This window comes from Corvus kubaryi, unplaced genomic scaffold (genome assembly GCF_017639235.1).
Source record: "Corvus kubaryi isolate FWS band 111438036 unplaced genomic scaffold, C.kubaryi_AGA036_p1.0 37256, whole genome shotgun sequence".
NCBI lineage: Eukaryota > Metazoa > Chordata > Aves > Passeriformes > Corvidae > Corvus > Corvus kubaryi.
In genome coordinates, this window is record NW_024581076.1 from 3,285,887 (window position 1) to 3,312,166 (window position 26,280).

At 40.3% G+C, this 26,280-nt stretch overlaps 2 protein-coding genes across 12 annotated transcripts in view; both read left to right on the forward strand.

The window, feature by feature from the left end:
* The first annotated feature begins 399 nt into the window (after positions 1 to 399).
* Positions 400 to 21,219, forward strand: CFAP300 (cilia and flagella associated protein 300). Of its 4 annotated transcripts, none has more exons than XM_042023768.1 (7): positions 400 to 551; positions 990 to 1,071; positions 2,718 to 2,790; positions 7,934 to 8,100; positions 10,332 to 10,504; positions 15,797 to 15,863; positions 19,640 to 20,772. In XM_042023768.1, the coding sequence occupies exons 1-7, from the start codon at positions 442 to 444 to the stop codon at positions 19,868 to 19,870; spliced, it is 903 nt and encodes a 300-aa protein (XP_041879702.1). In that variant the 5' UTR covers positions 400 to 441; the 3' UTR covers positions 19,871 to 20,772. The 4 variants fall into 4 exon arrangements, with proteins under 4 accessions (XP_041879702.1, XP_041879704.1, XP_041879705.1 ...); XM_042023770.1 differs by lacking the exon at positions 19,640 to 20,772 and adding an exon at positions 20,780 to 21,219 and having other exon boundaries at positions 402 to 551; XM_042023769.1 differs by lacking the exon at positions 19,640 to 20,772 and adding an exon at positions 20,842 to 21,219 and having other exon boundaries at positions 406 to 551.
* A 466-nt stretch (positions 21,220 to 21,685) lies between these two features.
* Positions 21,686 to 26,280, forward strand: part of YAP1 (Yes1 associated transcriptional regulator) — an 88,311-nt gene continuing 83,716 nt past the window's right edge. For 4 of the 8 annotated variants that reach the window (XM_042023772.1, XM_042023774.1, XM_042023773.1 and 1 more), the window contains exons 1-2: positions 21,688 to 22,326; positions 25,299 to 25,546. In XM_042023772.1, the coding sequence (XP_041879706.1) occupies positions 22,003 to 22,326; positions 25,299 to 25,546 (572 nt within the window). In that variant the 5' untranslated portion in view covers positions 21,688 to 22,002. Of the gene's footprint in view, positions 22,327 to 25,298; positions 25,547 to 26,280 lie in introns of all 8 variants that reach the window. The other 4 variants (XM_042023778.1, XM_042023777.1, XM_042023776.1 and 1 more) reach the window with 3 other exon arrangements.

Sequence of the window (26,280 nt, forward strand, 5' to 3'; positions counted from 1 at the left end):
TGAAGTAACAATGGTCTTTCCTTAAATTTTGACTGGGAAGAGTTTGAAAGCACGACTTTGCTATTCCCAAATGGCTCTGCATCCTGGGAAGCAAGAAGCAGCCCTGATTCGTTAGAAGTTCATAACTCATAACTTTGGCCTTTTCCTGCTTAGTTTTGGTGTTAGGTCACTGAGGTGGCCTTGGCAAAGGCAGCAATGGCAGCCCCTGCCTCTGCCTGCTGGGCTCTCCCTTGGCAAGCCTCAGTTTTCCTGGCGCATAGACAGGATGAGAGGAGAGAGGGGAGAAGGTTGTTGTTGAATTAGGGGATTTCTGTAGGCAAACAGCAAAGAAAAGGAGGGCAGCCGTGTCCGGCCCTCACGGGGAGCGGAACGCTCGTGAGCGGGGCCGAGCTCCGCGCCGGAGCGGCGCCGTCTCCACGGCAACCGCCGGGCCGCGGGAAGATGTCCGCCGAGGGCGGGCGCGGCGCGGTGCGCTTCGTGTTCCGAGCCCTGCCGCAGAAAAGCTTCTCCTGCCTGCAGGACAGGGACATCGCGGACCGACTCCTCAAATGGTGGGGGGGAACGCCTGCTGCGGGATGCCTCTGTCCAGGGGCGGCGGAGGAACAGGCGGGCGGTGCTGAGGGCTGGAGTCGCCACTGCGCCCTCAGGACTGCCTTTCCAGTGGCGGCGGGGCCGCGTCTCTTTCTCTTATATTTAATTTTACTTTCTATTTTTTCATTTATTCCCCCCCAACCCCTTAATCTGAAGTCTTCTGGATATTTTCCCGGCACGCAAACCGCGCCTTCTGAGGTGTGAGGCGTCTGTCCTCGCCTCCCACTGTGAGCCGAGATCTCTTTCGGCTTCGCAGCGCGGCTCCAGTGCGGCTCCAGCCCTCCAAGGAAGGGTTGGGGCGCTTATAACTGAGAATGGGAAGGGGGGGGAAGTATAATTGGTCAGAATAGGGCTTCATGTATCTCTTCAGAATATTTAATCTCATTTTTCCATTTCAGGTCCATGCAAGGCAGGATCACAGCACAAGCATTCAGTTTTGACCAGCAGTTTAAGCCCTATCAAAAGGATGAGTTTCTTATGGTAGTTCTAAGTCCTTTGTATTTTAAGTTGACTTCCCCTCCCCGCCATGAAACTATAGCTGCTGGAAAACTGCATAACAGCGAACAACGTAACAGTGTTGAATGCTAGTGGCCTGCTCACTGTCTCCTTGAAAGGAGGTGGTTTAGGTGTGGTGCTCAAGTCTGACTTTGTGGGTTAACTGCATTGTCCAGTAAAAATATTTTAGTCTGTACTAATGTTACTCTGCTTTATGAAGGAACAACTTAGTCTTTCAGGATTCCCAAGAATGGAAATCTGAACTGGATGCTGATCTTGGCTACAGAATTTCATGTTGGGAAGTCCACCTAGTGTGAGACTTTAAACAATGTACATGCTCACAGCTATCGGTAAATTTCTCACAGTAAATTCACAGTGCAATTAGATGTGCATGTGCACCACATATCTGGAAATACAACTTTTGAAATTTATTGGATACCATTGCTTTATACTAGAATTTTGAACTCCCAGCTTTTTGAGACTCAAATCTCTTGCTGATTGTGTCCTCCATTTCTGTTGTCTGCAAAGTCAAATCTCTTCATCTGTTGGCGGACAGAAAAAACCCTAAACCTGTGGTTTTAAAAACAATGTGATTTTTACATCTGTTGTTTTAAAAACAACTCTTTGATTTTTTGTATGTCTACTTTATATTGTTATCCTGGATAAAGAATTCAGCCTCTTTGTATTTTAAAGAAATTCACACAGAAATGCACTGATATTTTATCTTTCACTGATAAACATTTTGAATTATTGAAGTTTACAGAATACCCATTTACCTTCTCAATGCTTTTGAATTAAAAATGTAAAGATACCACTGTGAAGTTATGATACCTGAATAGCTGGGAAGTAACTGGGAAAAAAGGACCATTACATGTAATGTCTGATCTCTCTGTATCCCAGAGGGGTGATAAAGAAATCTAGTGATGCAGAAATTGAAATATCCATTATTTCATTTTCTTAGCAGTTTCTTCAATGATTATTCACTCTGCTTGTATGCATATACAAAACTCTGGGTTTTCTTACTTGGCTTATCTATCATGTAAAGTTGCCAGCTATCAACATTACTATGTATGTCTCCTTTTTTTTAATTGATAAATCAATAAGATCGAATACTTCAAATCTTACTGTGGAATATATTCTCCGTCCCTTCAATAATTTACGGATCTCCTCTGTGTCTGTTTAATAATTTTTGTGTGTCTCTACAATTCTCCAAGCTTCAAATTTATTTAAAAATGTAAATTTTAAAATCATACTTAGCATTTCATTTTTAGCTTCAACAACATTGTGTGCAGAGATAGAACTCTTTCCTCTCGTCCCCAATTTCCTGTACCTCCATGAATTTCATACATTTTATGTGTTCTTGGACTAAAACTGCTTTATTATAAAACTTTAATGCTACATATATAAATATGCACCTGAAGATGTCTTCAGTGTGTAAAAGACACTGGCTACACTGAGTTACAAACCCTTGGATTTGGTGGTGTGATATTTCGTTTACAAACTGAAAGATCATACAGAATCTGCTTACTTATTTGAGCCTTATAATTTGGATTGAAAGTATCCAAGGCACTATAATTGATGATTTTATGCTTCATTTCATTAACTTGTATTCTCTTATTTGAATATTATAGGCATTTTTTAATGATCAAAGTGTGATCTCCAGTTTGAAGTTGCTGTCATCTTCAGGACAATGGACTACATTGGGTAAATTTAGAATAAATTAGTCTTAAATAAAAATGTCAGTGTTTTAACTATTTTGCTCTAATTTACCATTTTCTAGTAATGACAGTTAATATATGTGTATTTTCAGCTAGTTGAAATATCTTAAAGAATTACTTCTTTTACTCAGTAATAGGAAGAGATTGTACTTCTAGAATAAAATAACTAAGTTGTCACCTTTTATACCTTTTTTCTCTTGACCCCTGCATTGTTTCATAAATTAAGTACCTGAAGCTGTTTATAAATGGTTTGTGGCATCCAGCTGACCTGATCTTGTATCAGGACATAAACAACTGCATTATTTGTGGAATTACGGTAGTACCTTATTCAGATATATTTGGAGAAGGGCATTCTTCTATAGATGCACTGACCTGGCTTGGGACAGAAGAGTCCCATGTGACAGGTTGCTCCAATTGCAGCCATGCCATGAGGGACACTTCAACTTTGTTGATGTATCAGAAACTTGTGAACACACTCCATTACGTCTGGAGATGCAGATGAGACGCTAAAGCAGGAAGGCCAAAAGGAAAATTTATGGCACCACTTTGAAATTGCATTTTTCATTACGTAAATGGCACACAAAAATTCATGGCAATTGCATGTGATAATGTAATGGTATTTTATGCATAATGTGATCTCTGATATTGCCAAAGTGATTTTCCATAATAGGAATATCTTAAAAGAGGGTAGTGGGAAGCCTTCGTTTCTTTTGGTTTGTCTGCAAATACTTTACTGTGTGTAAATATTTAATGGAGCTTTGGGAATTTTCTAACTTTTCCATTTCAGCTCTCTGGAATTGGCGTAGGTTTTTCCCACTATATACAATGACACTAGACATTGCCACTTTTTTGTCAGCAAAAATCCATTTTCCAAACACCGCACCCAACTGTTAAAACAATTGAAATATATAAGATGCAAAAAATATCTCAAGTACCCCTTCAGGTACCTCTTTCTCTGGCAAACAGAAAGAAAATAGATGTATTTTAAGCCAGTAGTAAACCTTTTCTTGCTTTAGACAGGATTTTTTTTTAGGCTATCTGTCTAGTCTACAACTTGACAGTCCCTGTAGTGAAGGTCAGTAGGTTACATACCTTGTGCTAAGAGTGGAGGGTCTCTTGCCAAGTAACCCAGCTTAACTCTTGGTTCTGCTCAATCTTCTTCCACACAGAAGTGAAACATTTTGTCCCCAGGACTGGAAGGGTTCCCTTTCTAAATCCTGAACAGCTGGTATACCCTATTTGCGCGTAAAATTTCATCTTCCCATTCTTTGCCTATTTTTGGTGAGGAATGTTGGCACATTTTTCTATACTTAGTCTTCATGTGCATTTTTTGAAAATATACTAAGAATTAGCTGTGAGTGGGAGGAGGTAAAAATCATCTTCTAGTGTTTTCTTCTTCAGACATGCTGATGCATTAATCCAGATATACCATTTGCTTATCACTGTGGAGTAACTTAAAAACAGCATTCCTGTTGTTAAAAAAATACAGGAAATGTGCTTATTTTCCTTTTTAGAAAATCTGAAGAAAATTACATAGTCTAGGTTGATTCAAATACTGCATTTATTCTGTTACAAACAAAAACGTTAGTAATTTTGGTTTTTTATGGGGGAGATAGTTTGAATGCATAATGTAGGTGGGGTTTAGATAGACCCATAGAAACCTCCCTTCTCCTGCCCTCCATGAGCTTGGGCAGAAAGTATTTATGGACCCACAGAAAGATGTCAGCATTAAAAGGAAATTAATAAAACATTACAGTAGTGGTTTTTTCATAATCATTTTGTCTTTTTTAAGACTGTGGTCCCTTCTCACCTTTTCACTTATGTTTTTTGTCCTGGTAGAATTCCACAGTAATACATAGACTCCAGCTTCAACATTACTTGAAATAAAACATTTCAGGTAAATGATACACAAGGATATTCTCTAGTCTGCTTCATCTGATCGGAAAGATACTTAATGACCTCTTCTCACACCACACTTTTTTGCCTGTTGTAGTAGGGATATTTTTCCCCTCCTTCCGGCTGCATGGCAGAGTATCTGATACTTCTGACATGCTTTAAGCCACCTATTCATCTGTTATTCTGATATTTCAAAAATAGAAGCAGCAGAAGGAACAAATTTGATGCATACCCATTACCCCTTTATGTATTGAGTGTCGTGTTTTTTAAATAGCTTCAGTGAGAGCTAAATAGTCGTTTTTCCCTGGACACATTGCTGGCCTTGCACCTGTCAGCAGTCTTAGGGAGGCAGGACTGTGTCTGCTTAAGCTCAATTAACACTTGAAAATTTATCTTCAAAGGGATAAAGTTACCATCTTTTTGTGTAAATAAAAAATTAGTATTCGCTTAAAAAAGGATTCTTGAGTTGCCCTATATACTTGAAGCATCAATGATTTCTGTCTTCAGGGTTTTAAAATCTGGAAGGTAATCTTAAATCAGCAATTTTTAAACTACTATTATAGGTTATAATTTGTAAAGAATTTTAGATGTCATATGAACCCATAAATCATCAACCTGCGCCTTTTACTTTTGGAATACCCTATTTTTTTAATACTGAGCACGGAACTGGCATTATATATAAACTGTCTTGTAAATAGTAAGTTAAAATATATTTTTCTGATATAAAAAACTTTCTTAGATTTTGGAGGAATTCGAAGTATATCTAATCCAGGGTTTATCTGCCCCATACTAGATATGCAACGTGTTAATTTAAAAGTATACTGGCAGCACTTTATAGATATTCCAGAATTGGCTGTTAAAGGAAGCTTAAACTATTTCAGGACTTCTCAGCTCTTTGTTTTCCACTTGTAGAGTTGTCAAGGCATTTCTTCTTCCTCTTTTACTGCTTACTTTTATAGTGTTATTAAAACCAATTACTCTTGTCCAGGAAATTCTGAATTTCAAATCTCACCTTTCAAATAGAGAGTAGGAGCTTCCAGTGTATTTAAACTTTCCCGTGTATAGTTTGGTTTTCTGAGCTACTGAATAGATTACAAAACTCTTGGGTTTTTTTTCATGATTAAAGTTTTGATAAAACCTTTCTTCAGAGCAGAAGTGTCTCCTTCCCTTCCACTAATAAAATCTTATAATTTAAGGCCTGTAAATAGCTCAATTTTCTATACTTTTAGCTCAGTAACTGCAAAAATGTAAGATTTTTCATTTTTCTCAAGTCATTTAGCATCTGATGTTTGTTAGTTGACTCAGGTTGTAATGTTAATTTTAAAATAATTTATGTGATAAAGGATGTTTTGGCTCTTATTAAATCCCTTATAAAATAAAAATTCTCTCCCTGTGAAAGGGAGGTGGAGAATTAGAGGGAGCTGGAAATGAGGGGGTGGGAGGAAGTATAAATAAATAAATATAAAACAGTCTGGTGTTTTTTTCATAGGTTTTAAGACTGTCATTCATATTTTCTCTGACTTGTGGTTTTGGTAATATAATTTGATTATTTTTTGATAGTCACTCTATGTCCTAAACCTTTTTTCTTCAATAAAAGGTACCATTTTACATAACCATTGTCTGTAGATGGGAAACCAAGCAATTAAGTGCCGTGCTTTTGTCTTTAACAGATTTTATTTACATCACATTGGTCCAATAAAATAATTTTAAAATCTACTGTCAGTATTTTTGCTTAAGTAGGCACATTTTTAAGCCATTAGCTTATAACTTCTCTTTATTTTTTTTCCTGGTGTTGATTGGTTGGGTGGTACAGTTTACCCAGGTTTAGATATTAAAATGCCAGTCCTACTTAACCTATGAATAAATAGTCTCTGTGTAATAGTATATGGCAGAAATCCCAAGGCTTTCTGCAAGTGTGGGGGCAAGAAAAAATTTAGGTTATGCTGTGCTTACGAAGATTAGGGTTGGAGTGAAATGATAGGTACTCTTGGAAGCATCATAGTTCATGCATCCCTTTTTGGCATGTTTCTGTTCCTGAAATACTGTCATCTAGAGGGAAATTTGGACATTTCCTAAATAGTAATGCTTAGTGGTCCCTTAGGTCTGTTTGTCAGAACAGCACTGAATTTTATCTTTAATTGTATGGTAAAAAGCCTTTTGATACTATGATTTTGCTTGCCAGTCTCCCATCAAGGGTACCTACAGAGGAGAAGAGATAAGAATAAACTCATGGACAGCTGGAATGTTGTGAATATTCTCTCTGCTGAGACACATTGCCCTTGTGCTGAATGCTCAGTTGTGCTCTCCTCCCCTCTCCTGTTCAGAAGCACTTTGAAGGGTGTTCAGGCAGACCTGGAGATGGGTAGAGAACATGTTCTAACATTTGTGTTGAACACTTGGACTGCAGAGAGCAGACAGAACTGGGCTGAGTCCAAAGCTTCTTAAACATAGGGCCTAATGCTGTTTGAGATGCATGCCATAAGTTATCCAACACCATGCGTACAGATTTGTAGATGTAACACTGTATATAGAGAAGGTATGTACCCTTATGGACTGATACCTCTTTAAGGAGAATATTGTAGGGCATCTCAAATGGCACTAGGTGTCTGAGCAACAGGATCAAGTCTTGGATGATTTCCAAGCAGAGGGGAAAAAAATTACAGAAAAGCATATTCTGTGCTTAATGATTACAGAGATAATGCTCCAGATTCATATACGAAGTGCCCATAGTACTGTTTTCATCTTCTGAAATAGCTGGTTAATAAAGCTCACAGTGCCTACAAAATAACTTTCGTAAAAGTTAAGGTATAATACTTAACAAGCCAAAAAGTCTTTGAGGCTGTGTTCATTTTAGTTTTTAGTTTGTGGGTGCTGGTAGCAGCTGACTTCTGCACTTCATCATGCCAAATTTGGCATCTGTCCTGAGATGCTTTCAGGCTTAAGCTGTGGAATATGATTTTCTAAGGGTGTGATCTAATGTGATGCTGCGTTCACACGGTGTTCCATCTATCCCTAGTTTCGGTTGATGGTGTTTACCAACAGGGGGAGCAGACACATGAGCCTTAATGGAAAGTAGTATTCAGATGAATTTATTGTTTTCTTTACACTTGTTTCTTTCTTACCTTTCTTTGACTTTTTTTTTTTTTGAGGGACTCTGTGATTGAGTCATACATACATGATCTGTGTTTTTTTTAAGAATATGAAACATACAACCAGCTTCCTATGTATTCCAGGTTCCAAAGTGACAAAAATTGAAGCTACACTGGTACCCTGTACACAGATTTCCATGTCATTTTTTGATCGGCTGTACTCTGAAGGAGTTGTTAGAGAAACTGGAACTATTGTGAAATGTTATGATGATTATTATGATGATATTCTTATCTCTGATGAATTAAGGAAGGTCAGTATAATAATGAATAATTTATTATCATTTTTCTTGCTCTATTAGGTACCATAAGGACACGTTTTTCAGGTTGTTTTTTTCTGACAGTGATAAAAACAGGCATCGATATCCATAGTTTACAAACAACTGAGATACTGCAGTGCCTGGATGTGTGAAAGCAATTACTTGTTTTCTAGGTGAGCGCTCTTTCATTTGTAGGTGGGAGGAAAAGGTAAAGCGTTCTTCTACCCACCTGTGTTTCAAGTAGTCAGTGCTGGGGGGTGTGTGGGGAAATGCAGCTCATTTGCTTAGGAGGGGGAAACAAAGGGTGCCAAAGAGAAGGTGCTGTGATACTCAGAGCTGTAGGTTCATCCAGGCTTCCAGGTAGTTTATGAAATTGAATGTATTTGTTAGCTACATCCTGAAGCATTCCTGGACAGGAATGCTGATCATATTACATGTGAAGGCATTTAAAGAAATCCATCTTAATAAATTTTCTCTAAAGCAAGAGGAACTATAAAAGAGGAAATTATTTTTCAGTGTAACACTGGAAAATGACTAAATACAACTCCTGAACTGGCCTGCAATGTAAAACTGTTTGTTATACTGTAGTGGAGGTGTCAGAAAGCAGATTATCTGAAAAAGAATCTCTTAACAGTGGCACCCTCTTAATCAATGTATGTCTTTACTGTGTTTCTTTTGACTTCATAAGCTAAAACAATTTTTTAAACTTATGTTTGTGTAGCATTAGCAAAGCATAGTGTGGGAGAACTGGATTTTGCTCTTCCTTGTATATATAATCAACATAAGTACTAAATAATTATAGAGTTGCACTCATTTGCACTTGGCAAATCCTTTGAAGGCAACGTATTTGAACCAGTGACACTGGTTACAGGATGTGGCCTGAAATACTGGTCTGTCCTGTAAAGTTCTGGGAAAAGGTGAGAACTCAAGCTCATGATTGAATTTCAGATGTAGTTTGTAGTCTTGCAGTTCAAAATACTATGTATTTATTTATAAGCTGGGTACATGTGAAATGTTTTCTGAAAATTAAAGATATTGTGTGTAGGAAGGTTAGAGGCAACATTTAAAATTAGAAGTTATTGGGGTTTCAGTGTCTTCCCAGTTTCCTTCCCGTGGAAGTGATGTGTGTGTCAGCATTTGCAAGGTGAGGGTTTAACATTGATTTGAAACAAAGGTGGTTCCTACTCATAAGATGTACATACATACTCATAAGACAGCAGAAAGGATAAGAGTCAAAATCTTCCAGGAATGACAACAAAACTTCAAATCAATTAGTCAGGGCTCTAGGACAGAAGACTGTAGGGGGCACCAGACTGTCTCCTGGTGTAAGAGGGTGGCCCTTGGCTGCAAGACTCCATGTTTCTTTCCTACCTGCCATGTCTTCTCTTGTTTCAGAGGAGGTGGGGATATGTATGAGGTGGCCATCTAGAACAGTTGTTGCCCTGGCCCCTTTTTACTCAGGTTGTGTAGCTTTGTTATAAAGATGGCCAGAGAGCAGTGGGCTCCTGTCTCACTTTGACCAGTTTGCCTGGGCTGGCATCTGCAGTTTGGCTGACATGACTCAAATGTCTTGTAGCCATTGTGAGTTATAATTCCTGTCCACATTTACATGAACCAGTGTTGACACTAATGTAGCAAGTCCTCTGTGTTCATATAATATCTCAGCAAAAGGCAGGTGAGACACAGGGAGGCAGCTGGGTGCATGTCTGGCTAATCCAGGCTATGGATCAGGGCTCACTGGAGTCTGCAGTAAAGAATGATGTGAGTTTGAGAGTGATCTCCTTTGGGACATCCTCAGGATTCCTTTGCAAATTGAGATAACTGTGTCAATTTAAAAGTGAAAAAGCAATGTTACCAAAAACAGTTACCAAAGTGATTAACAGTAATTGACGTATCAAATGTAGGTAGATTATTTTCAGTCTGATTGTTTCATTAGCATCACAGATAATTAACCAGTGAAATAACAAGACTTGACAACTATTCCTTTACGTTTTTTGGGCACAAATCTGACAGTGATTCTGCTTTATATTATATGTAAGAATTTTGAACCTAATTGCATCACTGGAAGAAGGATTTAGAAATACTTCTTTCCATCCCTCATCCATATATTTTATATGAACATAATTTCTGTGTGCCATATAGCAAAGTAGTTGCATTATTTATTAGATGAATCTTAAATGAATTTTTATCAACTTGACTTCCTTGCTTTTTCCTTGTTCCACAAGGTCTTGCTTCTGGAGGATTCCGACCATTATGACTTATTCTCTCAACTGGATCGCGAGGAATTTCTGTTCTGCCTTTTTAAGCATTTTTGCATTGGAGGAACTCTTTGCCAGTTTGAAGATGCAGTTGACCCATATTTAGAAACTACAAAAGCTTTTTATAAAGACTTGGTGAGGTAAGTGTTACTCTGTTTTGTACAACTGTGTACATGTACTGTCCATAGATACTTTGTGTTGATTTGTGTAAATTTATTGTGCATTACTGGTTGAAAAATGGGGCTGTTACTTAATCCACCTGCAAGCTTATTTGTGTCCAACTATCAAAATACCATGAACAATGGTAGTAGTTCAGTGGCAAAATAAATGCAATTTTAGTTGCATCAGTCCCACATAAGAACTTTTTTAATATTACATTTATGGACATTGATGGTTTATAATTCATTCCCATTTTAAAGATACTGTTTTCTGTAATCATCAGCTGAAAACATGGCACGGTACTGGAAACAGATTGTGTTCCCACTGTCATTGATAAAATATCAACAATTAAGTCTTGGCTGTATAATCTTGGGCTACTTTCAATTAGACTGCTTTTAATTTAGGATTTAAAAATTGAAATAATTAGTTGAAACTTTTAGTTCTGTATATTTTTTATCCTTGCTGATTTTTTTAAAAATACAGCTTCTTCCTAGTTCTGCAAACACCCTTCTCACAGTGTAAAGTTAAGGGAGATAGAATATTGCTGTTAACATGGCACAGTGAAATAACACAGTGAACTAACACGGTTTTTAGTGGGTTTGGTGTATGGAATTGTTTGGAACTTTATGTGAGGGATTTTTTTCCTTTGAAATTAGAGGTAATTGATCAGAGGTTCAGATTTAGACTGAAAAACACAATTTTCACTCTGCTTTGATATATCCATATGCTGACTGCTCTGACTGACAAAACTTATATCCTGGTTAGTGGGAAATGGAATGTAATTATTGGTTATACAGACTCAGTCTCAGTTAAGGTAATGGGAATATAAAGATTGTAAAAGATATTACTAAAATTTTTGTCAGTATGATTAGTTTTGGTATTTTCATCTCATACATAGATGAGAATCAGGTGAGTTCTTCAGAAATACAGCATCTGACATAAAAGGATCCATCAATGTTTAACTCTACCCTCCCTTTTCTTTTAAACTGTTCACTCTGCACTTGAGTCAAGCTGCTTGTTCCTTCAGTCCTGGGCCTTAGGTGACTCTGCATTGACTGCAGCTGTTTCTGCTCTTATGTTGTTGAATTAATCTAGGACAAAGTGCAAATCCAATCAGTTCCTTCACTTTACTGCTCCCCTTTGCTGCTGATACCTTCCTATCTCCTTAAATCTCTTTCCATTCTTTTTCCTTTTCATGCTGTAAAATATGATAAAGATGTCAAATAGTTCTTGTTACTTAAAAAAAAAAAAGCCTCTGCCAAGATCCTCCCACAATTTCATCGTGGTTTCAAAGTTTACTTTTCTGTATCCTCAACATGTTCCCTATTAGCCCTTTGTATTTTCCTTTTGTGTGCTGCTTCTGTCCTTTATAAAATATTTAGGAGAAAATATTTCAAGATCTATTCCTGTGCTGTTTGAGGGGTTTTTTTGCCAGTTGGCAGATTGCTTCCTATCCTCCCAAATTTTGAAGTACATCTGCTCTGTTCCTGTGACATCACTGATTTTCAGTATTTATCTACCATGTGTCTCTCCATTTCTGTGCCTGTAAATGTCTGCTGATTTCTCACTGCCAGAGGAGCTGGTGTTAGCACTGGTTACCAGTTGAAAACAAAACTTACCATTTAACTAAATCTTTTATCTTGCTCCTTTGGTATTGAGTTCTTTGTCAGTCCCATGAGAAAAGCTTTTGATCTTGACATTTCAGACCTTCCCTCCCTCTTCATAATCACGGTTGTCTTCTTCTTGGTCTCATTTCCCCCTGCTCCCAGTTTATCCAAAATGATGCTTCTGTTTTATTTCCACTGTCTTGAGAGAGAAAAAGCCAGTGAAAGGTGCTGAATAGGGACACTAATGACAGTGTTGACTTAATTTCTAGTTTCTATTCCATGCTATGCACTGTGTTACTTCATTCTTGCACAAATTACACCATAAAATAAAGCAATTAAAATTACTTTCTTACAGCTTCTTATTTTCAGTAAACAATTGCTAATGATCATAGTAATCTCTTAAATTTTTTACCAAAAACTTCCCCTTCAAATTCCTGTTGAATACCAAGTATTGTTTAAATTCTCTTTTAGACTGCTATTCTGTCTGGTTTCATTGCATCTTGGATTACAGTCACATTGGATATTTTCTACTCTTCATAAAGTGATATTAAAAGCTTTTCATGGTATTAAAAATTCTGTAAACTGTACTATCCTTAAGGTTTAATTTTTGTTTGAGGTTCAGAAGGCTTGGTAAAACACAAATGGATACTACAATAGTTATTAGTTGCTGGCTGATATGCATTGAAAAATTAGCTGCCACAGATTAACCCAGTCTAATAACAATAACCTTATGGAGGTATAAACTACCACTGTTCAGTCCTGTTACAGTATTCCTTATGGGCAAGAGCCTGGACACAAAGATTCCACAAAAGTGTCTTTACTACTGGGAGCAGCAGACCTATTAATGAGCTTTTCCCTAATCTTTATTACAGCTGTTTTTTTCTGGCCATAGCTGAGTTCTAACTCCAAGGCACTAGCATTCAAAATAGTGTCAAAAGGTTTGAGGTTTCCTTTTATTAAAGTATTTATATTTACATTGCTTTATTATGAGAGAATGCAATAATCTTTTTGAAATTAACAGCTCTAGATATTTCACAAGCACAGCTAGGGACTTCCAAATACAACTACTAAATGGCAGACTTTTTTTCTTTGCAAAAAGAGTGATATATTCTTACTAATGAATCAATGCACAACTTGTAGTCTGCTACTAATCCATCGGTAATTAGTCTGTGATCAGTTGAATCCATCCAAAATTCCAGTGTTTAGTGTAGTATCTTGTATAACCTAAATAATTTCAAATCCCTTGTTGTAGTATTTTGATTTAAAGAATATATTTATACTACAAAAACTTGTTAATTAAAATACAATCTATGAATCTCTGTTGATAAATCTTGTCCTTTGTACTTAACCAGATTTTTCTGACAGTGTCTCTCCATGGTGACAGTTGCTGTAGCATCTTGTAGTCATTGTTTTCTTCTCCTTTTGTCATCTCCATCTCCATGCCCTTTCCCCCACAATGAATGAATGTATGTGAAAGTATTAAGTTGCTCTTTTATTGTTTACAAAGTCTAATAAAATATTGACAGTAAAGGTTAGGATATAAATAAAGCCCAAAGTGAATAGAGAGACCATGAGGACGTTTGCTCTCCATAAAAAGAGAATAGATGCACATTAAAATGATGAACTGCCATATCCAATGAATAGTTTAGAAGTTAACAATTTGAAAGAACATGGGGCTATTAACATTATTTTTGAGGAAATACTCTCCTCTTCAAAAGGAAAATATAGTTTTTTGTAAAACCTTTTAGGAGAAAAAGAAATAGAGCAAACGAGCGTGTCAAAGACAACCTCTTGGTTTTATTTCAAGTCAGCAAAGGAAGAATCTCATCTGATTTTAACAGACACAATTTTTTGCCTTAAAAAAGAACCAAAGTACTGGAAATAAACACTCATTCTGAAAAATTACTTACAGGAAGATAACCACAAGGAGAAAATTTCTCAAGGTCATGGAATAAATAGGAAGACTTACTCTTTGTCACCTCTTACTTTGCTATCCTAGATATATATATAACATGAAAATTAAGAAACCAGAAACTGATAGCATAGTTTTCAAACAGAAGAATCTGAAGCCAGAGGAACTTAAATACAGCCATTGCTTTTGGGGGTGGTGATATATGTTAGAAGGAAATAATGCCACTAATCTTCTATGTCTTGTTCTGAAAGTCATCACTCTTTCCACAGAGATGGTTGAAGAGTTTCTGAACTGCTGCAGTTACAGCCTGGTGTGTCAGCATAAAGTGGCATCTGTGTTAGTTTGGCTTAATGTGCCGGTCCATAAACTGCAGTGGTTCAGAAGCTGAGTCATGAAGTAGCTGAGCTGTCCTGCTGGGAAGGCAAATCATCTCTGGAGAGGTGGGAAGGGAGACAGCTGGGGTCAGTACCAATTTCAGCAACGCTGTCTTCATCCACTCTTGAGTATGTCAACATGTCAGATGCAACAAAAAGTTCTGAGAAAGCCTCATTACTAACTGACCACAGGGAAGATCAGCTTCACAGTATAGGTTCAAACATGACTGTATCATTACTCTGTAGATGAAATCAGTTAATTGGAGAGTCAATCTCTTTTATTGGCTGGAGAGATTGAATCAACAAGGGTGCTCTTGGTTGATTTGGGGTTCGTTTGTTCTTATAAAAAGAAGCTTTGCCAAAGCACTGGTAGCAGGGGACTGCTGTCACAGCTTGGACCTGGTGTGGCATTCAACTGGGCCGTGTTTCACAAATCCTCTTGTAACTTGTCTATACTGGGACCTTTCCTGGGAATGGAACCTGTTTGCGACAAGGCAGGTTTGAACTATGCATTTCTTAGAAGTGTGTAAGTACAGAAGTTTTAAGCCTTGCCTAGTCTCTGGTTTTAGGTGGCCATCTCAGGCATCTGTTCCACAGTGAGTTAATGTAAATGGGAATGTGCAAGATTAGATAAATGGATAGCAGTTGCATGATCTAATTTCTGGAGAAATGTAAGCATCACTTAAAACAGACCTGAGGAAAAATGATACATTAAAGTACTTTAAATAGGTTGAGATGCCTGGATTCATTGCAATAATATCTCAGTGTTACTAGTAAATGTGATGAAAGAAATGGCAATCTTTACAACAAACAGTCTAGAAATGTAAAAGCTCAGAACTAATCCCATCCCAAGTTGCATAGCTGACTATATATACAAAATTCCAAAGGAGTAAAAATAAACCTAAACTATAATTATATACTAATCAAAAATGAGCAAAAGAATGTATTTCTTTCTTGCTGCTGTATTAAGATGCATTTCACTTTGCAGGTTTCTTTCTCGAAGAATATGTGAAAATACTTTAATGAAATGTTTAGCTGCATAATTTTTCATATCTATCAAAATACAAACTCTGTACTTGGAATTGTCTAGGTCTGGGTAATATTGCTGTGATTTAGTAGCTGAGAACAGCGAAACTAAGTCGAATGACCAGATCTATTCAATATTTTGCAGTAAAATGTCATAGTAACCATGTTATCTAACAGTGGCCACATAGCTTTTCATGTTCAATGTGACATAAGTTGAATTGTGGCTATAAATTTGACCTTCATAAAATTTGAGCAATGACACAGTGCATATGTTTAAAGTGTATTTAATAAATTAAAGATTCTAATTATCAGTACTTATATATATAAAGTATGTGTTATATCCCTGTATTTCAGTGTTCAAAAGAACCCTGAAACAAAAGAAATACATATTATTTCTACAGTCTTCAGAGTGTCTGCTTATGTAAGTATTAATAATTTTATATGGGATTTTACTGGCAGTAATATACATAACATGAAAATAATGAATTGACTTTGACACAAAGAAAACATTATATTCCATTGTAATGGATTATTTTCCCGTAACTGTCTTTTTTTATTCATGAACTCTGTGCCTGATCTCATCCTGCTTTCTCATCCTCTTTACTAACTCTTCATCAGTAACCACCAACTAAAGTTTTATTTGGTAGCTCACTAAAAATAGGTTTACTGGATTACACTGGAAGTCATAAGTATCATCCAGAAACTAGTTAATGAAAAAAAAAATCTGAGTAATTCTGGGTTTAGATAATAATAAAACTTGAGATAGCCATAAGGATTAAGGATACACTCTTGACTTCCTATAGTTCTGTTTTTGGAAATGTTGCTAGAGCTTTCCAAATAGCTTGTAATGCATCTGTTTCTGTAAAGACTGCAAGGAAGTTTAGTATACAAAAAGGTTGGGGTGGTGAGGTGACTGCTAACCTGTTTTCTCCTTCCTTGTCAAGTCTCATTCCTATCTGTTTCCCTTGCAAAATCGTACATTCACCATCAAGATAAGTTTGAGAACTGGCTGCAGGTTTACTAGATTCAGCATATCTGTCACTGAAGTTGTTACAGTAGGATGAACTACTCCAAATTCTTCTTGAGTAACCAGAATATGTCAGAATATTAAATGTCAGATAATGTACCCACTTTCAACAGCCATAGCTGATGTCATTTCAGACTGCACAAACTTCCCTGTAGGTTGCCAATAGCCCGGTTGTTCATCTGTTGGTCATCATCTTTTAAGTACTCTGTATGATTCATTAAAGGCTTTTGAAAATAAACACTTCATGGGTGTATCAAAATTTATCTTTCTGCTATGTTGCAGACTGTAATAAAAATAAAAAAGCAAAACCCTGGTAGCTGGATGTTCTGTTTTTACTGTTCCTTTCCCACCTCTGAATCAAATGCATTGATGTGAACTACAGATTTCTATGTTCAGGTAGATGGACATTGAAGAGCTCCCCTATCTATCTTAGCCATACATTAAATGTCATCAGTACTACAAAGAAAAAACAACAAACAAACAAAACCCCAACCAAATTTTAGCAACTTTTTGTAAACAAAATAGATAGACGAAAATCCAGTGTTAATGCAGAGCAGGCTGTCCTCCTTGTAGCCTTGGAGGAAAATTGTGCATTACTGCACATTCTGAAAATTTGTGTGGTAAAGGAGAATTCTGAAATTATGGTTTCTATTAAAGAACATCCTGAAGAATTTTCTCTCAGAAAACAGAAAGGCTTAAACGGTGTGTCTAGACTGTTTGATGGTTATGTGAATCAAAACTATTCAACTCTACTTGGCACTTACAGGAAGGACACTTACTGGAGCACAAGTGCCTTGTGTTTGTGATGAAAACTTTCTCTCAAGGAGATAACTGCATTTCTGCAGTGTTTCTGAGTTCATTCGATAAATAACTGTAGAGTGTTATAATCCTTATGTTGACCTGACAGTTTTTAAGCCAAGTTTTCTTGGTTTGTATCTGGAAGAAAAGGACTTGTTCTCCTAGCCTGATGTAAATAGATAAATCATTTTTAAAATAAATTAATTTTTAAAAACTGATCTGGTAAAAGTGACTTGTGCAGCCGAGCACAACTTAAAAACAGTAGCTAAAAAAGCACACTATTAGAGATGTAAATAGCTCAAGGTTTTAAGTTATAGTTCACAGAATCACAGAATATGCTGAGTTATGAGAGACCCATGAGGATTCTTAAGCTCCTGGTCCTGCACAGCACCATCCCCAAGAGTCACACCATGTGCCTGAGAGCATTGTCCAAACACTTCTTGAACTCTGTCAGGCTGGTGCTGTGACCACTTTCCTGGGGAGTCTGTTCCAGTGTCCAATCACCCTCTGGGAGAAGAACCTTTTCCTACCATCTAACCTAAACCTCCCTTGACTCAGCTTTGTGCCATTGCCTTGGGTCCTGTCACCACAGAGAAGAGATCAGTGCCTGTCCCTCTTCTTCCCCTCACGAGGAAGTTGCAGACTGCAATGAGGTCTCCCCTCAGTCTCCTCCAAGCTGAGCAGACTAAGTGACCTCAGCCACTCTTCATACGGCTTCTCCTGAAGACCCTTCACCATCGTCATGGCCCTCCTTTGGACACTCTCCAATAGTTTAATGTCTGTCTTACATTGTGGCATCCAAAACTGCCCCCAGCACTCGAGGTGAGGCCGCCCCAGTGCAGAGCAGAGTGGGACAATCCCCTCCCTTGCCCAGCTGGTGATGCTGTGCCTGGTGCCCCCAGGACAGGGTTGGCCTCCTGGCTGCCAGGACACTGCTGACTCGTGTACAACTTGTCACCAACCAGGATCCCCAGGTGTCTTTCCACAGCTCTGCTCTCCAGCATCTCCTCCCCCAGTCTGTCCGTACATCCAGGGCTGTTCCATCCCAGATGCAGAATGCAGCACTTTCTCTTGTTGAGCTTCATATGGTTGGTAATTGTCCAGCCCTCTAATTTGTTGAGGTCTCTCCTACAAATGTCTGTAGAGCTCTTTAGCATCAAAACCTGATAGACCTGGACATCACAAGAGAAATCATTTTAGATCTTGTGACAAAGTACTCTGTTGAACTCCAAATACCCTTGAGAGCTTTAGAGCTTTGCATATAATGAAACACTGTTACAGCTTAAGTATTGGACTGCTCACTGATTTTTTAGAACTTTCTTTACCTGAACCCAAACTGTGGCAGTGTTAGACATCAGCATAATGCAAAGTTTATTCAAGAAGTATTTTAAAAAATTGTCAAATTATGCAATTTTGAGAATGTTCAGCAGTATTTTTATTTCTGTTTTATGCTATGCATATGTATTCTTAAATCATCAGCTGTGTTGCTACAAAGAAAAAATAAAATGATCCTACTCTAACATCAGTAAATCAATCATTACACCCCCTGCATGTGTGGACCAAAGTCCACACTGCAGATGGAATTGGTATGATTCTTAACTTGTGTACATGCATGAATGTAAATTTCAGAGCCTTTATGCTCCTCAAGTATTTTAGGGTTTTTATGACCTCTTTTACTAATTTAAGAACCCTTTTCATTTAATTAGGTTATTCTGATTATTTTCCTGATACCAAGTTTGGTATATTGCTTGAAATGCTTCATCACCAGAACTTATATTGTTTTTGTTCTTGAGTTGTTGAACAAATTTTTAGTGGGCTCACACTGCCTCTAAACAGTCAAAACCTCAACTGCTATCCATGAATTCAGTAAAGACTGCAGGACTGGGATCCTCAGTAGGAATGGGAAAAGAGTTTAACTAGCAGTCACATCTTGATATTTATCTTCTCTTACTTTTTTTCTTCAGTTACACGTATGAGCTTAGGTTATTTTTGGATCCAATTCCAAAGGCCTTTTGATGCTGAGCAGTGGCTGAGCGCTATAAAATCTTAAAACTTGCTCTCCTTACTGCAGTTGAGAATCCAGTGTTTGTTACACATGTATCCTTAAAAAACACCTGAAGAGAGCTAGGTATCCTACAACTGGAGCTACAGAGCTTGTATTCTGTGCTGCTTAAAAATAGAATGCTATTTTTAGCTTGTGGCATTTGACTACCATTGGAAAATTCTGTGAATAAACATCATCAAATCTCTACCTGTCTAAAAAACAGTGTTTTTATGAGGTGCTTAATTTAATTTAGGATTTAGGGGGTTGAATAATCCCCCAAAGGAAGACACCAGAACATCTAATAATGGATTCATTCTCTTTGAAATAGCAGGAGAAAATGGGGTACCAGCAACAGCTAAAGGATAAAATTCACATATGGTCCTTGGAGCAGAAATGGGAACCCAGCCCTTTCCCTTCTCAGCTGACTGATTTAATCACTGAGAGATGTTACAGTTTCCATGTTTCCTTGGTCCAAAAAAAGATTATTTTATGCAAAGGAAGACAGCTTCAACAAAAGAATGTGAGAGATGTGGAATCTGGAATAGTCTGTAGTCTGTGAGTTTAAAATTTTCCTGGAGAAAATGAACAATAAAGGCAATAAAGCAACTTCCTCAACCAAGAAAACAGAACCTACATCTCTTCAACTGTGGTACAAAGGTGTTGGGGAGCAGGAGAAAACTGTTACATGTTGTAAAAGAAAGGAGGTGTCAGCTGTATATTGAATGATCTTTCACATGTTCAATTACCACACTGACTAAATAAAAAACTCCAACCCTTTAAAAATCCCTCCATCTAGTTCTGGATCCCTACTGGATTTGAGGTGTGTCCAGCTGTGCTACTCTGTCAACACTGAAGCTTTTATTGACGTGCAGACGTAGGATGTTAACCTGAAAAGCCCAGTTCCCATGCTGATTGTCAGCTGAACATGTTTTTTCAGAACCAGGATTTTGGAGCTAGGTGCCTAGAATCCCTTCAAACCCTTTCTGAGGACTGGCACACAAAATGTGTTCAGTAATAGTCCAAAGTTGTTAATGTGATCTGTAATGAGTGTTCTGCTTAAATGCAAATATTGGAACCTGAACAGATGCATTAGCAAATGTTAAGTGAAAAAAAATTATGGATGGAACAGCTTTATGTATTAATATAGAGTCCGTGATTTTTTTTTTGTCTTACAAAGGAAACATGATGGGCTGCTGTATATTTAATCATTTGTATTTTAGGCTCCAATTGTGTAAACACATGCTTACATGTTTAATGTTACATTTTATATTAATCTTACATTTACCTCAAGGTTATTTGGAACATTCAGCCAGAATTACTGTGCATTTTGTAGTGTCAGTATCCATTATATATGGAGACATAATATTGTTTAAATAAACTTTGTTATATTTATTCTATTTTGCTATGCAATCAACTGTTACAATTGGAACAAAATTATTAACTTCAGATTTTATTAATTCTCTTACAGATATCCATATTGTCCCTAATACTGTTTTGGTTTTGTTGGTTTTTTTTTTTCCTTCCCGTCAGGATGCAAATGGCCTGTGTTACCCTTCAAGCAAAAGCCACCAGCAGACTTTTGCCTACTTGATTGTGGATCCCTGCAAGCGACACGTGAATATTCTGTATCACTGTTTCGGTGGAAGCTTATTTACAAACTAGTTATAAACCTGGCGGGTCCCCAGTTTTATAATGGAGGTTGCCTTCTCTCTGCATGGGTTCAGGTAGACATTGCATAGTTTTCTGACGAGGAAAACTCTACTTGATGACACGCTCGGAAGTGCTTCCCGTTCACTCAGATGTTACTATGTGGTTCATGACAAAAGTTTTCCGGTTCTTGAAGCTGTTTTCTTGGCCGTTTTCCCCCTTCCCTCACCCGTTTTATCTAATAAAAAGTATTTCTCTAGAGATCTCGTCGTTTTTATGAACCAGCTTTACAGACCCGCGACGCGTAACTGCAGGGAAGGCTCTGCAGTCGGTGAAAGCTCTGCGGAACCGGGAGAAAGCGCGGGAGGAGACCCGCCAGAGGGGGTCCCGGGCCGCTGCCCACTCCGGCCGGGGGGAGGGAAGCGCAGTGCCCCTCCCCACTCCCTCGCGGAGCGGCCTCCTGAAAGTTGGGATAGAAGTTAGGAGAAGAAAAAGTTGTGGTTGGCGGCAGCGCTCCGTGGCGGCCGAGAGCGGGCGGGCGGCAGGCGGGAGAGGCGCGGGCGGGCGCGCAGGGAGGGGCGGTGCGGGCCGGGCCGGGGCCGCGGGCGGGGTCTGGGGGAGCGCGCAGCGCCCCCGGCGTACCCCGGGCGGGAGGCGGTGCGGGCGGGCGCGCGCAGGAGCGCTGCGAGCACGGGCTGCCTGGGTCGGATACGGTGCGGGCGGGCTCAGGAGGGGCGGAGTCGGCGGCGGAGAGTGATTCGGGCGGGCGTAACTGCGAACTTTTGTTTGGTGTGTTGTGTGAGTTAGTTTCCGCCGCCGGGACAGAGGCGCCGGCCGGGCTGGGCCGGGCTCGGGGAAGCGCCGCACGGTCAGAGTTGTTTTGCCAGTTGCCGCGGCCGAGTCGGCTTCCCGACCGAGGGGTGAGAAGTACCGGCGACAGCAGGACGAGCCCGCGGCCCGGGGAGCGGGGCATGCGGGACTTGAAATCCGGGCTCTGAGCCGCCGAGCCCCGCCAGGGAAGCGCCGGGGGGTCCCGACGGAGCCATGGATCCTGGGCAGCCTCAAACGCAGCAGCCGCCGCAGGCAGCGCAGCCCCCGGCCTCGCAGCAGCAGCAGCCGCCGCCGCAGCCCCCGGGCGCGGTGTCGGGGGCCCCGGCCGGCGCGGCGCAGCCCCCGGGTGCGGGGCCCCCTCCGGCGGGGCACCAGATCGTCCATGTGCGGGGCGACTCGGAGACCGACTTGGAGGCGCTGTTCAACGCCGTGATGAACCCCAAGGGCGCCAACGTGCCACACACGCTGCCCATGCGGCTGCGGAAACTGCCCGACTCCTTCTTCAAGCCGCCCGAGCCCAAGGCCCACTCCCGCCAGGTGAGGGGGAGGGAAGGAAGGGGCCCGCGCCGCGGGCGGGCGGGGGGCGTCCCGGCCGGGCTGGGTTCCCCCTCCCCGCCGCCGAGCTCCTCCCGGGGGAGGCGTGTGGGGGAGGGGGCCGGGGCGGGAATCCGCGGGGCCGAGCGAAGCGGGGGGCGCCCGGCCGGGGCTGTCGGGGCGCTCTCTGCCGCCCCCACACCCCTTTATTTGTTCTTCCTCAGGGGCAAGGCTGCCTCCCGCGCCCCGGGACTCCGACAGGGCCGGGACCGGGACCGGGACTGCGACCGCGGTGGGAGGGCGGGAGGGCGGGCGAGCGCTGGCCCCGTCCCGGTCTCCAGCGGGGCCTCGAACTCCACATCCGCTCCTTGGCTTTCTCGGCCTCACCGGGAGGGCGGCAGTGCGGGTGAGCCCCTAAAACTTGGGTGAAAATGCTTTGCCGTCCAATTCCCTGCCATCTGTGGAGGGGGGCGATGAGTTGGTGCTAAACCTACACCCCCCGTCGCCCCGTCAGACAATAAATATGGATGTGACTTCTCCACCATTTCAGCGCGGCGCTGGGTAGAGTAGGATTAACCCCCCACATACACACACACGCACGCACGCACATCCGAAGTTGATTCCCGAGCCAGACGCCAGGTCTGACGGCGTCCAGGGTCCGCCGGGCGCAGCGCCCGCATCCAGGGCAGCGGCGGCAGCCTGGGAGCGGGGCTCGGAGCCGTGGGGCCTCGGCCGTGCCGGCCCGGGGGAGGGAGGGATGCGGGGCAGGGCTGCGCAGGCAGCGGGGGAGGGATGCGGGCAGGGCTGGGAAGGGGGCGGGGCAGCTCCGGGGGGAAGGGGCGATGCGGGGGTAGGGCCGGGGAGGAGTGGGGTGGGGGATGCGGAGCAGGGTCGTCGCTCGGTCTCCGGGTGCGTTTGGTCTTAAAGCAGAGGGACTTAGGTACCAAGACCTAAGTGCTGGTGTGAATACGAGCGAAAGCTAATGCTGTTACCAACTTTTTGGTAGGAGGCTGTGCCTACCTAGTGGAGTGTTATTAAGTAATGAACTTCGTTGCTAAGCTATAAAATAGTTTTTTTTTTTTAATTGGTTATTGTCACTTTATCTGTGTAGCCAGTAAGAGGGAAATTCGCTGTGTACTGGTGCCTGGTACCCGTGTTGTTAAGAGTCTGTCAACATTTCCATTATTAAACTTCTGTTTTGAACGATTTATAACTTGACTTCAGAAGTTCATTCCAGGCTGAACCTTGGCACGTACTCTCCCAGCCTAGGAGTTAATTCATTTTCCAAATACTCAAAACAGCAGTCTGGCCTTCATATAGGAAGACTGAGAAGAAAATTGAAAGGGGTGGAGCTGAACTGCTTCTGTAGTTTTGCTAGCTTCTGAGTTGCAGACCTTTAATAACGTACTGAAATCCAGTAAGGAATAAGGGGTTTATGTATAGTCTTCTCCCAACGTGTGCAAATCTCATTGCGGTTCCATTGTGTACAAATCTGAAGGGGTAGGCATTCATCTAACACTTGGTGCTGTGTCTTGTTAAATACAGTAAGTGCAGTTAAATAGCTATCGTGTTCAACATATGTGATGGTCAGACAACTTTTGGTTGTACTTTTAAGCTTAGCCTTATATTCCTTGTATATGTTAGTCTTCGTCTGGAAAGCATATTTAGTTGGATCACTGTTCCTTGTACCACTCAGTGGTTCCTAAAACATAAACTGGAAATCCAGCCAAAGCAAGATCATTTGCTTCATTGTGGACTGTCTTTTAAAATAAGACTGTTTTCATTTTTCCTTTTTGTTTAGTTGTGCCACATAAACATTCTGCTTAAAGAAAAGGTCTCTATTTTCTGTAATTCTGTGATTCTAAGGAATTAAAGTATTGCAAATCCACTTGATTTACTACTTGGCTATTCTAAATGAGTGTAAATGCAAACTAAATGGTTTCCAGTTGAATACATGAAACTTTGCATGTGCTTACATACAGATGGAGTGAAGCAGAACTGTATGTAAGAGTGTAAGTGGGGCCTCATATGGTGCAATGTGTTGTGTAGAGAGGTGTGACAAGGACTGATACATGCATCTCATTATAGGTGTCAATGTTGTTCTGATCTATCTATAAAACCAGTTAATTGGTAAATATATTTTTAAAAGCCATTTTTACTTTAATCAAGTTTTCAGAGCTGCCTTTTCTGTTCCATGTTGGACGTGAATTTACTACTGGCAAGGACGTTCTGTGTACTTATGACTGGTGACTGCGGTGAATGGGTTTGTGAGTCATTTCTGATTGACTGGTTCAACTGTTTGCTGAAGCTTTGCTTTGGATAAAGCATGGACAGACTCTTTATACCCTTAAAAGTTTGAGTTGTTAGGAAATGTTATGTTCAGTCTTCTTGTATGGGGTTTTTTTTTATGGTTGAATTTGTGAGTCTTCCTCCATTGGAACTCACTGCTGCCAGTTGGCATTTCACAATTGCTTTTCTCTTTGTGTGATCTTTTAAACCCCTGGGGGGGGGTGGTGCTGGTGGTGGTGTGTGCATGTACTTGAACCTCCACACCCCCACTTGAGCAGGAGAGTGGGAAATTAACTCCTCCAGCAGAAAGTGGGTGTGATGGTGGTGAGTGGGGGTGCAGTCCAGTAACAAGCCACTCAGTGTGCTAAATGAGGTCTGCTGACTGCAGGCAGGTTAGTTCTTAAACCTGCACTGAGGAGTAAGAACTTTAGTTTTCAAAATAAAGCTAAGGGCTCTCAGCACATACAGTTAATATTTCTTGACTTGCACAAGGGCTTTTGTGATGCTAATTAACCAAGCTATGTGGAGGCTTGCTTGAACAGTAACTACTGGAAAATAAGCAGAACTTTAGAACAACTGAGCTATGAATTTCTCCTGAAACATTCATTTAAAGTGAAATGTCTTCTGACAGCTGCATTTCTGCTGAAATATAAGAATCTTAATGGAAGTAATTTCACTCCTGGCAGGCCAGCACTGATGCCGGGACAGCAGGAGCCCTGACCCCACAGCATGTCCGAGCTCATTCCTCTCCAGCATCACTGCAGCTGGGGGCTGTTTCTCCAGGGACACTTACACCCTCTGGAGTAGTGACTGGACCTGGAGCTCCATCTTCTCAACACCTCCGCCAGTCTTCTTTTGAGATCCCTGATGATGTACCTTTGCCACCAGGCTGGGAGATGGCTAAGACGCCGTCTGGACAGAGATACTTTCTTAAGTAAGTAAAATTTCTTTTCAATTAGCTGTATCTCTGGCAGTTATTTTTTTGTTGGGTTATATGTTTTGTTTTTACAATCTTAGAATTTGAGTAAATTTCATTGGGTTTAAAATATGTATTTTTAAAAACATGCTCCTGATTTTAGGGGACCCTACCACTTCGGTATTTCTCCCATATCACCTCTGCTGTTTCTGAAAACTGTATGGTACTCTGTGAATATTTGTCCTATCTTAATCTTAGCTGAAGAATGTTATCCATTATATTGTGTACTAAAAATCAGTGAAATGAGCATAGTGATTCTTAAACAATGAGACTTTTGGATTTGCTGAACATTGTCAGCGTTGTCCTGCAGGTCAAGATACAGTTTACCTCATTTTAATAATACAGATGTAAAAATACAGAGTTAACTTTAGAGACTATTGTAGTAATAATATGTCAGGACTTCTTATGTTTTGATTAAGGACAATTGTTTAAATACACAACCAACTTGCAGATCTTCTTAAAAATGTTTATTGTTCCAGTAGCAGTGGTATTTCCATACAGAGAAATTAGATTTTTTTTCTTCTCAACCAAAAAGAGGTTGCAGTAGTTGTCTGAAATTATTTGAGCCTGAAGGTTCCTTTTTGAGAACAGTCATTCTCTATTAGAAATGTGAAAATAAGCATTAGCTATAGATCTTGAAGATGTGGTATTTTCTTTGGTGAAGTTTTACAGATCAGTGTGTTCTAGAATAT

Coding starts and splice junctions, on each gene's coding strand:
- CFAP300 (XM_042023768.1), top strand. CDS start 442: ATGTCCGCCGAGGGCGGGCGCGGCGCGGTGCGCTTCGTGTTCCGAGCC. Junction 2,791..7,933: donor AGGACAATGGACTACATTGG/GTAAATTTAGAA, acceptor TATGTATTCCAG/GTTCCAAAGTGACAAAAATT. Junction 8,101..10,331: donor TCTCTGATGAATTAAGGAAG/GTCAGTATAATA, acceptor TTGTTCCACAAG/GTCTTGCTTCTGGAGGATTC.